Source organism: Pteropus medius, unplaced genomic scaffold (genome assembly GCF_902729225.1).
Source record: "Pteropus medius unplaced genomic scaffold, Ma_sr-lr_union100, whole genome shotgun sequence".
In the NCBI taxonomy this organism is placed as follows: Eukaryota; Metazoa; Chordata; class Mammalia; order Chiroptera; family Pteropodidae; genus Pteropus; species Pteropus medius.
This window is the reverse complement of record NW_024351730.1, coordinates 17,535,218-17,549,553: the sequence shown is the minus strand read 5'-3', so window position 1 is coordinate 17,549,553 and position 14,336 is coordinate 17,535,218. Positions and strand designations below refer to the sequence as shown.

Sequence of the window (14,336 nt, the reverse complement as noted above, 5' to 3'; positions counted from 1 at the left end):
TGATTAAAGATAGATGGGTTCTGGTAATTCCAAAAAACTGAGGCACACAATTTTGTTTTTTGAAAATATAAATATCTAGTTTATCAGATATTAAAACTTTCTCTTTTGTTTGTTAAAATGACCTCATTTACCACTATATTTTATGCATTATAATTTTAATCCTTCTAAAGGAGAAAACATTGTTAATATCAGAGAGTTATGACCATAGACATTAATTTGACACTAATTAGTGTGTCAGTAGCTTGGGTCTCAGTTTACTTATCTTCAAAATGAAGCATTCTGTATGATTATGTCATGCATTTAGTGGGTAATGAGAAAATTAATTATTTTTAACGTGGATTGACTAGCTGTAGCTCTAAACTGTTCTTCCCGTACTATATTACCTTTGAGGTTTCATACACTGCAGGATCAACTTCGAATGATAACAAAATGTTTTTTGAAGCATTATGACCCAAGATGAAGTTTACTCTTTGATTTGAACCTCATTGTTTAAGCATTTGGGCAGCCACTGGAGAGGCAGGACAACTAGGAACTTATATTTCTACTCAACATGCACTGGTCTTACTGATAAAGTATTTTTTTTTTAATGAGGACTGGCTTCTAATGGACAGTAACACATCAAAGGTAATAATAACACAGACAAAAAAAAGAAGCCTGTCCCTATAATAAGAAGATTCCTCACTTTTCTCAGCTATTAAGCATATTCCTTAGTCATTTACTCTTTGAGGAATTTCTGGCTTAGTTTTCTCAGAAGAAATATTAGATAATGGCAGATTTCTGCATGTACACATAGACAAATGAGCTCAATTGTACATTCAACGGGGAGAAAAAACATAATGATTTCTTGTAAGCATAGTGAGTCTTATAAAATGTTATAGGAAAGAATATTAGCAATCATCAGGCACCTGGGGAAAAGAAAAAAATAAGCAATTCATTTAGGGCCTTACTTGAGTATATTTTACCTAATTTTAATCAGTAATGTGAAATAGAAAAAAAAATGAAATAAACTAAAAATCTAATATCAAAAATGTAAATTACAATAATAAATTAAACACTAATAAGAAAAACAAAAACTCTTTGGTATCTTTGAAGTTTCTGATTTTTTATATTGTATTTCATCTGGTTTTGACAATAGCAGGGAACTGCCAAAAATTCTAGACTTTATGTATTATAAGGTGGCAGTCAGAATGTTTTGTTCACTGCTTAAAATAAGGAAAGTAACTGACTGCCATATATGAGCACATAGTCAAACCATGTCCTAGGTGCTTTCTAAGATTATGCAGAGGTACTGCTCTTTTAAAAACATCAGTTAATTAGTAATTTGAAACCAGGATATCTTCAATGAAGTTAGCGAACATACTACACACATAGACACACACTAAATACCAAAATAAATACTATCTAACAATACTTCGAAGAAAATGGGAAGCCCAGAATTTATTTCTTGTTGGAGCATTTCAAAAAGAATTATACAAAATATTGTGATATTAAAGGATAATGAACAATTATTCCTGTATTCAAATAAGCATTTCTGTGATGAACAAGATCTTCCTGTAAAGTTTACTTGGGCATGTCAGAGTAAAGCTGGAGGCAGCTGATTCCTAGCCATATTTTAACGTCACTGTCAAAGAAAATCATGGAAATAGTCCTAATATTATTTGACTGAAATAGGAAATAAGGTGTCATGCCAGTAACGATATGCTTATCTTGGGCTTTTAACCTAGACAGAATATTGAAGAAAACTAGGGAGTGAAAAGTAAAAACAATATTTTAAAACATATCATACCAGTTTGCAGTCCCACCAGCAGTGTATGAGGGTTCCTTTTTCTCTGCATCCTTTCCAGCACTTGTTATTACTTGTCCTGTTGATATAGCCACTATGGAAAACAGTATGGAAGTTCCTCAAAAATCTAAGAATTGATCTACCATATGATCCAGCAATCCTTCTACTTGGTATTTACCCCAAAGACTTGAAAACATATATCTGAAAAGATATTTACACACTGATGTTCATAGCAGCTTTATTCATGGTGGCCAGGGCATGGAAGCAACTGAAGTACCCTACAATAGATGATTGAATAAAGAAGCAGTGGTACATATGTACAATGGAACATTACTCAACCATAAGAAGAGATGAAATATCGCCAATTGTGACATGGATGGACCTTGAGATTATCATGCTAAGCAAAATAAGCTGGACAGAAAGTTGAAAACCACATAATATCACTTGTATGTGGGATATAAACCTAAAAACAACAAACAAACAAGACAAGCAACAGATTCATGGACATGGACAATAGACTAGTGGTCATCAGAGGGTAGGTGGGGAAGGAGGGAAGTAGATGGGGTAAAAAAGGTCAAATATATGGTGACAGCAAGAAATCTAACTATGAGTGTTGAACATAAAATGCTATATATATATATGTATATATATATATATATATATATATATATATATATATATATATATATATATATATATATATGCCTTATTGTTGAATTGCACACCTGAAACTTATTGGATTTCATTAAGGAATGTCACCATAATAAAAATGAATGAATGAATAAATAAATAAACAAACAAACAAATAAATATATAAAATATGCTCAAAAATGACATATCTAAACTAACCTGGAAGTTATAATTGATAAAATGTATTGCTAATGGAAAAATAGTTCTACAGGTTAATATGGAAAAATTAATTCAGAATAATTGAGTGACTTATTGGAATAAGGAAATCTCTTCAATGCTTAGAGCTTTATACTGAAGACTAATTTTCAAAACTATGAATTCATAAACTTTTTAATTTGAATTTATGAAATTTCAGACAATTTACAGAGAACAAAATTTATTTTGTTCAATCAAAACAAAGGACAAATCATATCATTTATTTCTCATGTTTGAATTACTTCAAATTTCAAATTTCTTCATCTCTGGAAGAAAAAGGTTGTATATATGTTTGCTATTAATTCATTCTTTATAAAGTATTTACAGAGTTCCTTACTTTGTATCCTGTGATGTCAGACTCTGAGATACAGTGGAGAAAAAGACAATCATGTCTCTACCATCATATCTGTGTTTCAGAATATAAGATATATAGGAAAGAAAGAGAGAAGAGAAACAGTAAGAGTGGGAGGGAGGGAGGAAGAGAAAGAAAAAGAGAGAGGGAAAGAAAGAAGGAAAGGAAGGGAAGAAGGAAGGAAGAGAGAAGGCTAGGGGAGGGAGGGATAATTATTTATGTTTACATGGTGTCTGAAAAAAAATTGAATTTACTTTCGACAGAGTAGGGTAGCAATCAGTGCAGTGAATCAAGGAATCCCACCCACATCGAGGGCAGAAATGTGGTGACAAGAAGGCAGAGGGGCTGCTCAGATGGTGTGGCTGGTCCTGTGTGAGCATGGGAAAATTCTTTCTTTGGTGTTGTCTTCAATTTCCTCATTTTGAAAATGAGTAGGACCAGAACTTTTAAAACTCTTTCTGATGTTTTATATTAAATATTAGATGACTGAGATAGAGAGTTTCAATTCTCACTCTAGGCGATGTTGTTGCCAGTGTTCCAGTGATTGGGTCTCAGTTTATACATCTAGATATGTGAGCTGGGACTAAAAGTAGGGCTTCAGACTGGTAATCCTTACTCTGTATAAAACCAATTGAGTATTTCTATTTAGATCTCTAATACAAAGTTTCTCACTGCTGTCTTTTAACTTCAGTATATTAATCTCTGTGTAGAAACAAGATACATAGAAACACAATAAAGAAAACAATAAGGAAAGCAGAACTAGATAAATAGGCACCCCTGATAACTTGAAAAGTCAAAATCGCCCCTGCTCAGTTCGTGATTCTTTGTGTATTTGGGGACTTAATATAGGGGAGATTCTCGTCTAGCCTCTGTGTCTTGAATCAGTGTTTTTAAGATTGTGAAGTCAAAAGAAATGATCTGTAGACTAGAGGATTGGAAATGAGAATGATGCTAATAATCTAAGAGACAATAGGAGCTTGGGGTGAGACACCTAACAAGGTGAAAGACAGGCAGGGAGAAACTAGTTCTTAGTGACTTGGACAGGAAAAGTTAGTAACTCCATGATACACATGTGGATATGAGAATAAATACCTTTTCTTTTCCATTTCTATGATTAATGTGGCTGACTTGTGATGCCTAGCCAGGCATGGGATTAGAATGCAAATGACTTGGACTTTTCAGTGCCCAGTGGGAAAAGGAGCAAGCCCAAACATCTGGGAGAAAAATCAAGCCACCCCAAGCTGACTATATAACCAGTTTTTAATCTTAAGGCAAATAAATAGGAATCAGGAGGAAACAAACACAGAGAAACCTGGGCTCGGAGGCTGGGCTTTGAGAAGTAGCTGGACCTGACAAACAGAGCTGCAGTGCCCGTATTTCATTCAGTGACCGCATGTCCATAATGCCCAGCACCTCTGCAGTAATCAGAGGATCAGCAAATACTTTTATTAAACCATGGATTATAGGAAATTGAATGGAACATATTGTGTTTTCTGTCTGTGCCCTTTATTATGTTACTGTAACTCCTTGCTATTACGTTTGCAAAAGTGTCTAGGAATATACTTGCCACATTCTTAAGTTCTTGATGAGTGTTACTTTCTCTTCATTCTTTTACTTTTTCTTCTTAGATAAAATTCTTTACTGAGGCCAGCAAGACATCTTCTTTGTTTGAAAAGGAAGAAACTGGAAGAACTCATAGTTTTATTTCAGCCAATCTAAAATAAATGAAATAATTTTGTCCATTTCTTAGCATATTTGACTCAAAAGGAGCAGATATTTATGGGAAATGTGTACATATTACTCATTTGATTCTCTGAATGGCTTATGGCCACAATTATTTAAAATATTTCTATTCATTTATTATAAAAAAATGTGCGCCATCATTTATATTTTGGACACTTGAAAAGGAAATAAATAAAATACCACCATGATAAATTCTTATATCAAAGAAAATTACAGTTTTTCTCTTCTTGAGAATATTCATAGAAGCAAGACACTTATGTACATACTTTGAAATTATCACTTGAAGCAATAACTATTAATTTGTCTTGTCAAGTGCTGCTTGGCTTGCATTTTTAATATTTGCAGTACCTTAAACTTTGTTACAAAGACTGTAAATTGCTTGCCTTATAACCTTGGAAAATACTGCTATTTTAATTCTTTTTACTTGTTTGGTTCATTTTACTTGCCAGCACAGTCCTATTGGGATATATGATGAAGAAATAGGACTTCTATAATAATTTAAGGCCAACAATTTGAAATCTGTGTTTTGTATTGGAAGACTATTATAAAATGAAGGAAATCTAAAACAGAGATAATATTTTGATTTTTTTTGATGCTATTTTCCATTTTACTAATTCAGAGAGTATATATTTAATGAATTTTGTTACACTAAGTTGATCATTTCTATTGTTTTCATTTGGTTAGTTGAGGTGCTTTTTTGCATGAAATATTAACCAATACATTCAGTAACCATTTATAAAAAAGAGATTGGTACCTGGATCACTTCAGGAGGAAAATGTAAATAGTTTAATGACAGAGGCTGGTTTAGAAAGTCAGAAGCTAAATAGAGTTTATATACATTTTGAGAGAAGATAACAGTGAGATTAAATGAAAAAATTAAGGCTTCCCATAACACCATAATGTGAAAGTTGTTAGGTGAGATAAAAATCTTGATATCTCTCTTGTGAATTTAAGAACTCAGCAGTTTTCTCTTATTATGACCTTTTACTTACGGCTGTCTGATAGCAGCTACAATTTTGAGAGGGGCCATCTGATATATACAATTTATTTGCATCTCTTGTGGCTCCATATTTTTCACATCATTGTCCATTGAACAGAATCAAGAAATAATGCTTTAATTTTATGACTAAAGAAATGAGATCCTGTGACATTTATTATCCATATTAATGTCTGAAATCACATTCTGGGTTTATTGAAAGCTAGTATGGTTTCATTGTTCTCTATGTTTCATGGTCATTTTAAAAGATTTTTAAAAAATTATATATAGTTTTATATACACAGATTCTATACCGGTTTAAGAAATTTTTAAGTTATAATAACATCTATGAAGAAAAAAATTGGTTCTATACTGTTCAGACAGTTGTTGTGGTACATTGATAGTCTCAAAACTGTAGTATTTTACTAGGAAAAAGATTGGTTTAGACCTTTGACCAAATAATATTTTGGAAGCTATATAATCATACTTCATTTTTCTACATTCTGTATATATTTAGAACTCTTAAGATTATTATGCATAAAATAATGCATTGGTAAAAAAGAATTAATGCATCCCAAGGATATAACAACATATCAGTCAGTGTTCAAAATGACAAGGCTCTCCATATTACTAATCTATAATTTTTATCTGTATTTTATATCTAAGTTTATAGTTGTGGATAAATTTATGAATAAACAGTTACCCAATTTGTAAAAGAGTCTTAAACAAATTAGTTCAATGAAATAAAAATCCATTTTAAACTAATGAATTTTCTTTTGTTTTGTTATATTAATATGTTATTTATGATATGCCAGAATTAAACTTGGAACTCACATCACATTTTTCTTTCTTTTTCACATTTATGCATTTTTCCCATTGTTGCCTTTTAAAAGATAGTTCTTTTTTTATTCTAAAACTTTATCTACCCTGTTAGTTAATATACTTATTTCCAAATATACTTACTCCCAAATATACTTACTCTTTTATTTTTATACTGAAATATGTTTTTTTCTGTGTAATATCATTCATACGTGTTCACCTTTGAATTACATTGGAGACAATGAATAATACACTATTATTTAATATAAAAAAGGAGTTTTTTAAAAAAATTCTTGCTATATAACTCCTTCTCCCAATACTATATATTGAGTCTACAGAAATTTTTACATCTGGATTTCTTTTTTTATTATTATTATTTCTGATTATTTTCTAACTTTTTTTTTTAATGTGTTTCTATTTTATATTATACAGTGGGAAGAGATTGGTGAAGTTGATGAAAATTATGCCCCTATCCACACATATCAAGTATGCAAAGTTATGGAACAGAATCAGAATAACTGGCTCCTGACCAGTTGGATCTCTAATGAAGGTGCTTCCAGAATCTTCATTGAACTTAAGTTTACTCTGCGGGACTGCAATAGTCTTCCTGGAGGACTGGGGACCTGTAAGGAAACTTTTAACATGTATTACTTTGAGTCAGATGATGAGAATGGGAGAAATATCAAGGAAAACCAGTACATCAAAATCGATACCATTGCTGCCGATGAAAGCTTCACAGAACTTGATCTTGGTGACCGCGTCATGAAACTGAATACAGAGGTCAGAGATGTAGGACCTCTAAGCAGAAAAGGATTTTATCTTGCCTTTCAAGATCTGGGTGCTTGCATTGCGTTGGTTTCTGTGCGTGTGTACTATAAAAAATGTCCTTCTGTGGTACGACACTTGGCTGTCTTCCCTGACACAATCACTGGAGCTGATTCTTCACAGTTGCTCGAAGTGTCGGGCTCCTGTGTCAACCATTCTGTGACAGATGAACCACCCAAAATGCACTGCAGCGCTGAAGGGGAGTGGCTGGTGCCCATCGGGAAATGCATGTGCAAGGCAGGATATGAAGAGAAAAATGGCACCTGTCAAGGTAAGATCTGCCTGTGTATCTGCAGGTGCTGCCTGCTTCATTTGGGTCATGTATATATAGTTTCTTGAATGATTATGAGTAGGTGACCTCTTACTTTGCTAATTTATGGAGATTATTTCTTTTCGAGTTTGATTTCTCCTCAGAATTTAAAATTTTCTGGCAACGATGAAAGATTTAATGTTATATTTTATTCGCTTTCTATATTTAATATTCTGCGTCTTACTTGCAATTTAGTAGTTCATATTCATTTTACTTTCAGAAATTTTATTTTTCAACAACTCAACCTAAGGGATTATTTCTTTGTAGGTAACTTTGTATGATTATTATCTGCTACTCTACTGTTATTTTCTCCTCATGGAGAGAAAATAGCAATCTATTTTCTCTTCATGGAGAGAAAGCAGCATTTTTACTTGCTATATAAAATTCAAATGCAAATCTTAGACGAGACTTGTTTTGGCATGCAAAACTGCTTTTTAAAAATTCTTCAGAAATAAGTTCGACCATATGAACTCCATAGGAAAACACTTGTAAGGTTTACTGCGTTGTTTACTTATAATTGTTAATACATACTTGCTTTTTAAAATTTACAGGTCATTTTTAAATGTGTAATAAGTAGTCCCCAAGAAAATAACTGCCTGGAGATAAGAACTAGTACAAAAAGGTCATTTCAAAGTATTTGCATTTGGTGATTTTTTTCTGTTTTAATTTTTCTTTTAAATTGAGACTCCATCATGCATATGCTTCCTTCCTCATTTGTAAATACCCCATTTTTTTTCCCATAGTATGGTGAGTTGTTGCCCTTTTAAACGTGGATATTTAGCAATGGCGTTTTAGAGCAGGATAGTATTTTATCCTGAGAACAGTTTATGAAGAAGAAAACATTTTTTCCTTAAAAATAAATCATTCATCCTTATGACCTGAACTTGTTTTCACCATGATGTACATGTGCTAAACAGATATTGAGAGTTAATGTGTAACTAAGGAGAAAACCAAATGCTGAGAAGTCCCTTAATCCCACCTGGTAGCTTCCGGTGCATTTTTTTTTTTTTTCTGAATCCCTATATAATGCGAATCAGACTTGCTCAAGTTTGTTCAGGTATGACTGTAAATTGGCTATAGATTTAGGGAAACAAAACTAGGAGAATTACCTGTAAATCAAAGTGATTTTGCTTAATTATCTTTCTCTAGAAACATATTGTACTATTTAAATTAATTTTTTTCAGCATCAGCTCATATGTATTTTTTCTACTGGCACGAATATACACTCACTCATGAAGTTTCTTAAATCAAAATTATATTTCAGAAATACTTTTAAGGATGTCAGGGAAATTAATCATCTTTTATTCAGGATTGGATTTAAAGGAAAGTTCTAACTAACTTTAACTTTTTTTTTGAGCGGTCTACTTGTCATAAGATGAAGATACATGTAATTGCAGAATCAGAAGCAGAAATTAAATATAATCCTTTGACTACATTTCATTCTTTTCTCTAAAATATTTACAATATAAATCTTATTAATTCCTAAAAAATTGTTTACTAGTATTATAAAGCAACATACTCTATTTGATTATATGTTTATACCATATAGGGAATATGTGGTCACTTTAGTTCAGGACTTTTGTCTTCATCCATATTGACAGAGGGTATAAAAGACCTTTGCATTTTTAGAGGATAATGTTTGATTGTTACTGGGATTAAAATATTCTGCAGGTGTTTATGATGAAAATATCTTGAGGAAGTAGTGTTCTTGCAGAATATTTCTTAGTGCAGGCATTTAATGCATATTTTTCTCTTCTCATACTCTTAACAACTGAAGAGTAGACACCTAACTGAGAGTGGGGTGAGTTGTAGAGGCTACGTTATATAAAGCTTCACTACACTGAACTCTTGTTTAAGGGATGCATTTATTATCTCATTCTAGTAGTAAGAACAAAGGCTGTGGTGTCATGAAGGCTGTGAACTACACAGCCCCAGGGGGTGTTCTACAAAATGTAGTCTATATAAACAGCATCTCTTGTTTTCCAATGGACAAATGGTGTGTGGCCACTCTATGAGGAATTTCAAATGTTCATTAAATAAATAACTTATTTAATAAATAAATAAATGTTTAAGGTTTGCTTTGGAGAACAAATGCATCATAGATATTCCCTAGACATTTATATCTATACATAATATGTATATGCAAGTAAATGTATATATGTGTGTCTTATAAAATTCCACCATAACTAAAACTCATTCTAAGATCTTAACGTGCTATACCTCAACTTTAAGTGGGGATCTTGATGGTTTTGAACTATCTTTGATAGGCCAGAAATCTAGGAAGCATTCTTAATATCTCCTTTCTACGAAACTACCTAGTTCCAATCTGTCACAAAATATTTATAGAAATTATCACCTAACTATCTCTTAAAATCATCCATGTCTATTTCCTTTTCCTCTAATCTATGAGCATATCCTATTAGAACTTTATTTTCAAATATAATGAATGAGTTTATATATAATTTTGATTTTTAAGCCATGTGAATGTATCACCTCTACAAAAATGCAAATTTGGTTGTTTCACACACCTACCCCCAACATACACACTTTAAATACTTCAGTGGTTTTCTTTAAGATAAATTTTTTTACAGTAACTTAAGATCCTGCATGATTTTGCCCCTATTATCTCTCCAGACACATCTTAAACTATGCTTGCTTCCCTTTCATGCACTAGCCACACTAGCTTTCTTTTAGTTTCTCAAAGGCAATAACTGGCTCACTTTCAACAATTATCTTCTATGATTCTGTTTCCTTCCTTTAAACATTTTTCTGCCTCTTTTATGTCCAGTTAGCTCATACTAATCCTTCAGATCTGTGCTCTAACACCTCTTCCTCAGGGAGGCTATCCTTGACCCTTCAAGATTAGGTCAGGCCTCCTTGTTATTTATTCATATAATCTTTCCTTCATAGAACCATTTAGAGTTATGATTTTGCACATATTTGTTGTTATTTGATTAATGATTCTCCCTACCCTCATTAGACTACATAATCCTTGATGGCAGGGATGGTGTATATCATCTTAAAGAATGAAAAAGAAATCAAAAAGTAGGTGGTGGGAATAATGAATTCAAAAGAAAAGAAATATAATGGGCAAAGGCATAAAAGAATAGTATGTTTTTAAATTATTGATTTATTTTACTTTTGTATTTATCAGTAGAAAATATCATTGATCACACAACTGACAAATATGTCTTTTAAATTGATCCTTTCTTAGTTCTACAATTCTCGGGTCAAATTTTCAAGTTTCAGGTATAAAATCATATGTTATTGGTATATGCTATATTAACTATTATAGAGGACATCTTAGTGATGTTTGTAGAGCTCAAACATCACATACTGAAATGTGTTTATAAAATAGCCTTATATATCTACATTTAATTACTCAGTTCCTTTTTTTAAATATAAGATTGACATCAGACAGTTATCTGCATTGACTATGAAAATAATCAGGTTAAGATTTAGCTCAGAATCCAACCTATTGAACTACAGAAATCCCAGTTTTTATTGTTTTTGTTTTTTCCTGTTGTTATTGTTTAAGTTTTCAAAGTAGATCAATGCAGGTCTATTAGAGTAATAGATTTTGTTTGTTAGATAAAATTTTGTCCTCAAATTACTTGATTCCATAACGTTGGTCTTTTTCAAAAAAAATTATCATGAAACAAATTATGAAAAAATAATGTTTTATTTATATAGATGTGAAAATAGATACTCAGATGGGTAAAGGCGTTTGCTTTGATATTAAAGCTGATGTAATACATAGAATTTCCCAAGTGTTTTTTTTCCTCACTAAATCATGATTCTCTGTCATCACCAACACAAATATTTGAGTTTATTTCTACATCTCAAAAATAGTAGAGAGATACATGTATTTAGAAAACATTTAAAAATTACTTCAAATAAGAAAGTTTGGGGCATATTTTATCAATCTATTTTGCTATAGATCTGAACTTTCTTGCCCTTGAGTTAAAATGTTCTAGAATGAAGATAATGTGCCTAAACCACAGTGAGGCTAGAAAAGTGATATATCTCAAGATTTACGTCTTTGATAATGAAGATATGTTGAGACTTAACTAAAGATATAACTATATTAAGAACCTGAAGTTTGAGTAAATTTGTTGTACTAGAAGGTGACCTGGTATTTGCTGTGAGATCATGCTCATGTAACCCGATATACGTGCAGGGCATGATGGAGTTGATCCAAAGACTTTTAGAGATTAAGTCTTAAGATTTCAGAATGCTGGGCAGCTCATTAACATAAGGTTTCAACCTAGAAGACAACCAAGAAGTGATTCAGGAGTCCCAGTTCATTTAGTAATTCATGATCTATCATCTTTGTGCCTCCACATTTAATTTGCTTTAAGAGAAACTGACTACTTTCCCCATAATAATCTGGTTTTATTTAGGTAACAAAATACTCTGGTTTCTATTGTATTAACTTAAAATATAGAATGTATTTATTTTTCTAAAGTTTGCTTTTATGCCTGAATTTTCTGTAATAAATTGCTTTAAGTATACAAACTTATTTCTTTGAAATGTTCTTTATTTTCAGAAACTAATAATGTATTAAATCCATTTATACAAATGTTTTTCTACTTGTTACCTATTATTATTTCTCATGAAATTCATGTTATTTGTTCCCTTAAGAATCATATGATTTTTTTTTTTTTAGTACAAAATTGTTAGCAAAAACCCATTTTGGAAGTTTCTGCTTTTTATTGAAGTGAATGTGTTTGACAGAAGCAATTGAGTTCACATGAATCAAATGTTGCCTGCTGAGTTCTCTTGTGATTACGTTGCTGACTTGAATGTAAGGCAAGACCACTAATCTTCATCAGTTGCTGGTGGAATGAAGTAGTAATTTGAAATTACCCCTAGATAATTATAGTTTCACTTATATCAAATGGTGAAAGAGATTTAGATTGTGGGTCACTGCCAAAACCAGTCAGAGCGAAGGAGGTATATAATGCCTGCTAAAATACAGGGCAAGGGGTGGAGGTTTCGTGCTGAGGGCTGTGGAGAAAAAGCATTTATTAATTGTCCAACTGGGAGATGATTGCACAGCAAGGAAAATATAGTAAAAATACTAAGCTCAAGAAAGAGCCTTGATCTAGAAATAGTACAGATATTGCAGGGATCAGTATGTTGATCATTCATACTTCTGGTGCACATTTATGTTTGAAACAAAATTGGCTGGCAATATAGCGTATTAGGTCTTTCTGCAATTATGCATTGGAGAGCCTAGTTATTTTTAATTAGGCACATTACCAAAAAGAAATCAAAGGGGTTGAACTTTGGGTTCTATTTGGTATGCTCTTTTATGTGACAAAAGGAAACCAATTTTAATTTCAAAATTTTAACAAAAGATGGCAATTATGGGCATATAGAGTATCAGTGGTGCACATATGTGTGTGTTTGTATGTCCTGCTGCTGTGAACCACTACCAAGACAATTAAATAGTTAAGTCATTTCATCTATTTACAGGTATCACACATGAGAATAATAAAATCAATTTTTTCTTTTAAATTCTTTTCTTGAATAGCTTTTAATTACTTCTATAAAAGTTGTAGAGCATACTTCGCATTTGTTTTTGCTTCGCCCCTCACCCCACCCCCAATCAAGGTTTCTCAGCATTGGCATTATTGATATTTTGGGCCAGATTATTTTTTATGTTGTTGAGGAAGCGGGTAGTCCTGTTCATTGTGGGATACTTAGCAGCTTCCTTGGCCTCTAATTCACTAGATGCATTAGGATGGTCCACTCTACATTTTGATAGTCAAAAATATGCTTCCACATATTACCGAATGCCCGTGAGGGCAAAATCACTCCCAGTTGGGAACAACTAATCAAACTATTCTCCTTCTGTTCATATGAACAGATGTGCTGCTAAAACTAAATATGTTTATAGACAGGTACCTTTGCAAAAGTGAAGTTTTTTCTTAAAATTCTGCAGAACAAAGGAGATATGCATTTTGAAATGTGACACATTTAGCTTGTATATAGTGGGAAATACGCTGCTTGTGAGAGGCAGTATGCTTTAGTGGGTTAAGCACATTGAGTCAGAGCCAGAATTCCTGGATTTAAATCCAACTCTGTCATTTATGATCTCTATATTCCTGTGCAAATTATTCAATCTCTCTACTTCCTGCTTTCATCTCTACCTCATAGGTACCTCTACCTATAACACATTGTATGAAAATTACTTAGAATAGTTCCTGGCACACTGTACTTATTCAGTGAACATGATTTCTTAAGCTCTTATTAAAAATAAAGTGTATTTATAAGAATATATATGTTTATTGTAAAATACAAGGGAGCTTCAGATTAGAAAATTCTCTAGTTTTCTTAAACAGTATATCCTTGAACAGTATCAGTTTATTAAAAGACAATCCTACATTTTTTATTTATTCACTAAAACTTTGTTTATAAAGAAGATTGTTTGCTCTCTGGTTTGATATTATCACTTATTAAGTTATTATTATACTGAGTACTGTATTCCATATATATAATTCTTGTATATAGGAATGCAGACACAGACATACAAACATACATATGGACTCACAGCTACAGTTATAAACTTATGAGAGTGGCTAATGGTAGTGTGAGTGTGCAAGTTTAAATAGGGTGATAAGAAAATGCTTTTCTG

The 14,336-nt window shown here is 32.1% G+C and overlaps 1 protein-coding gene across 9 annotated transcripts in view; it reads left to right on the top strand.

Annotated features, from left to right (window-relative positions):
• The window catches only part of EPHA5 (EPH receptor A5), a 307,470-nt gene that overhangs the window by 53,184 nt on the left and 239,950 nt on the right, over nucleotides 1-14,336 (top strand). For all 9 annotated transcript variants that reach the window (XM_039845323.1, XM_039845329.1, XM_039845328.1 and 6 more), the window contains exon 3: nucleotides 6,991-7,654. In XM_039845323.1, the coding sequence (XP_039701257.1) occupies nucleotides 6,991-7,654 (664 nt within the window). The remainder of the gene's footprint in view (nucleotides 1-6,990; nucleotides 7,655-14,336) is intronic.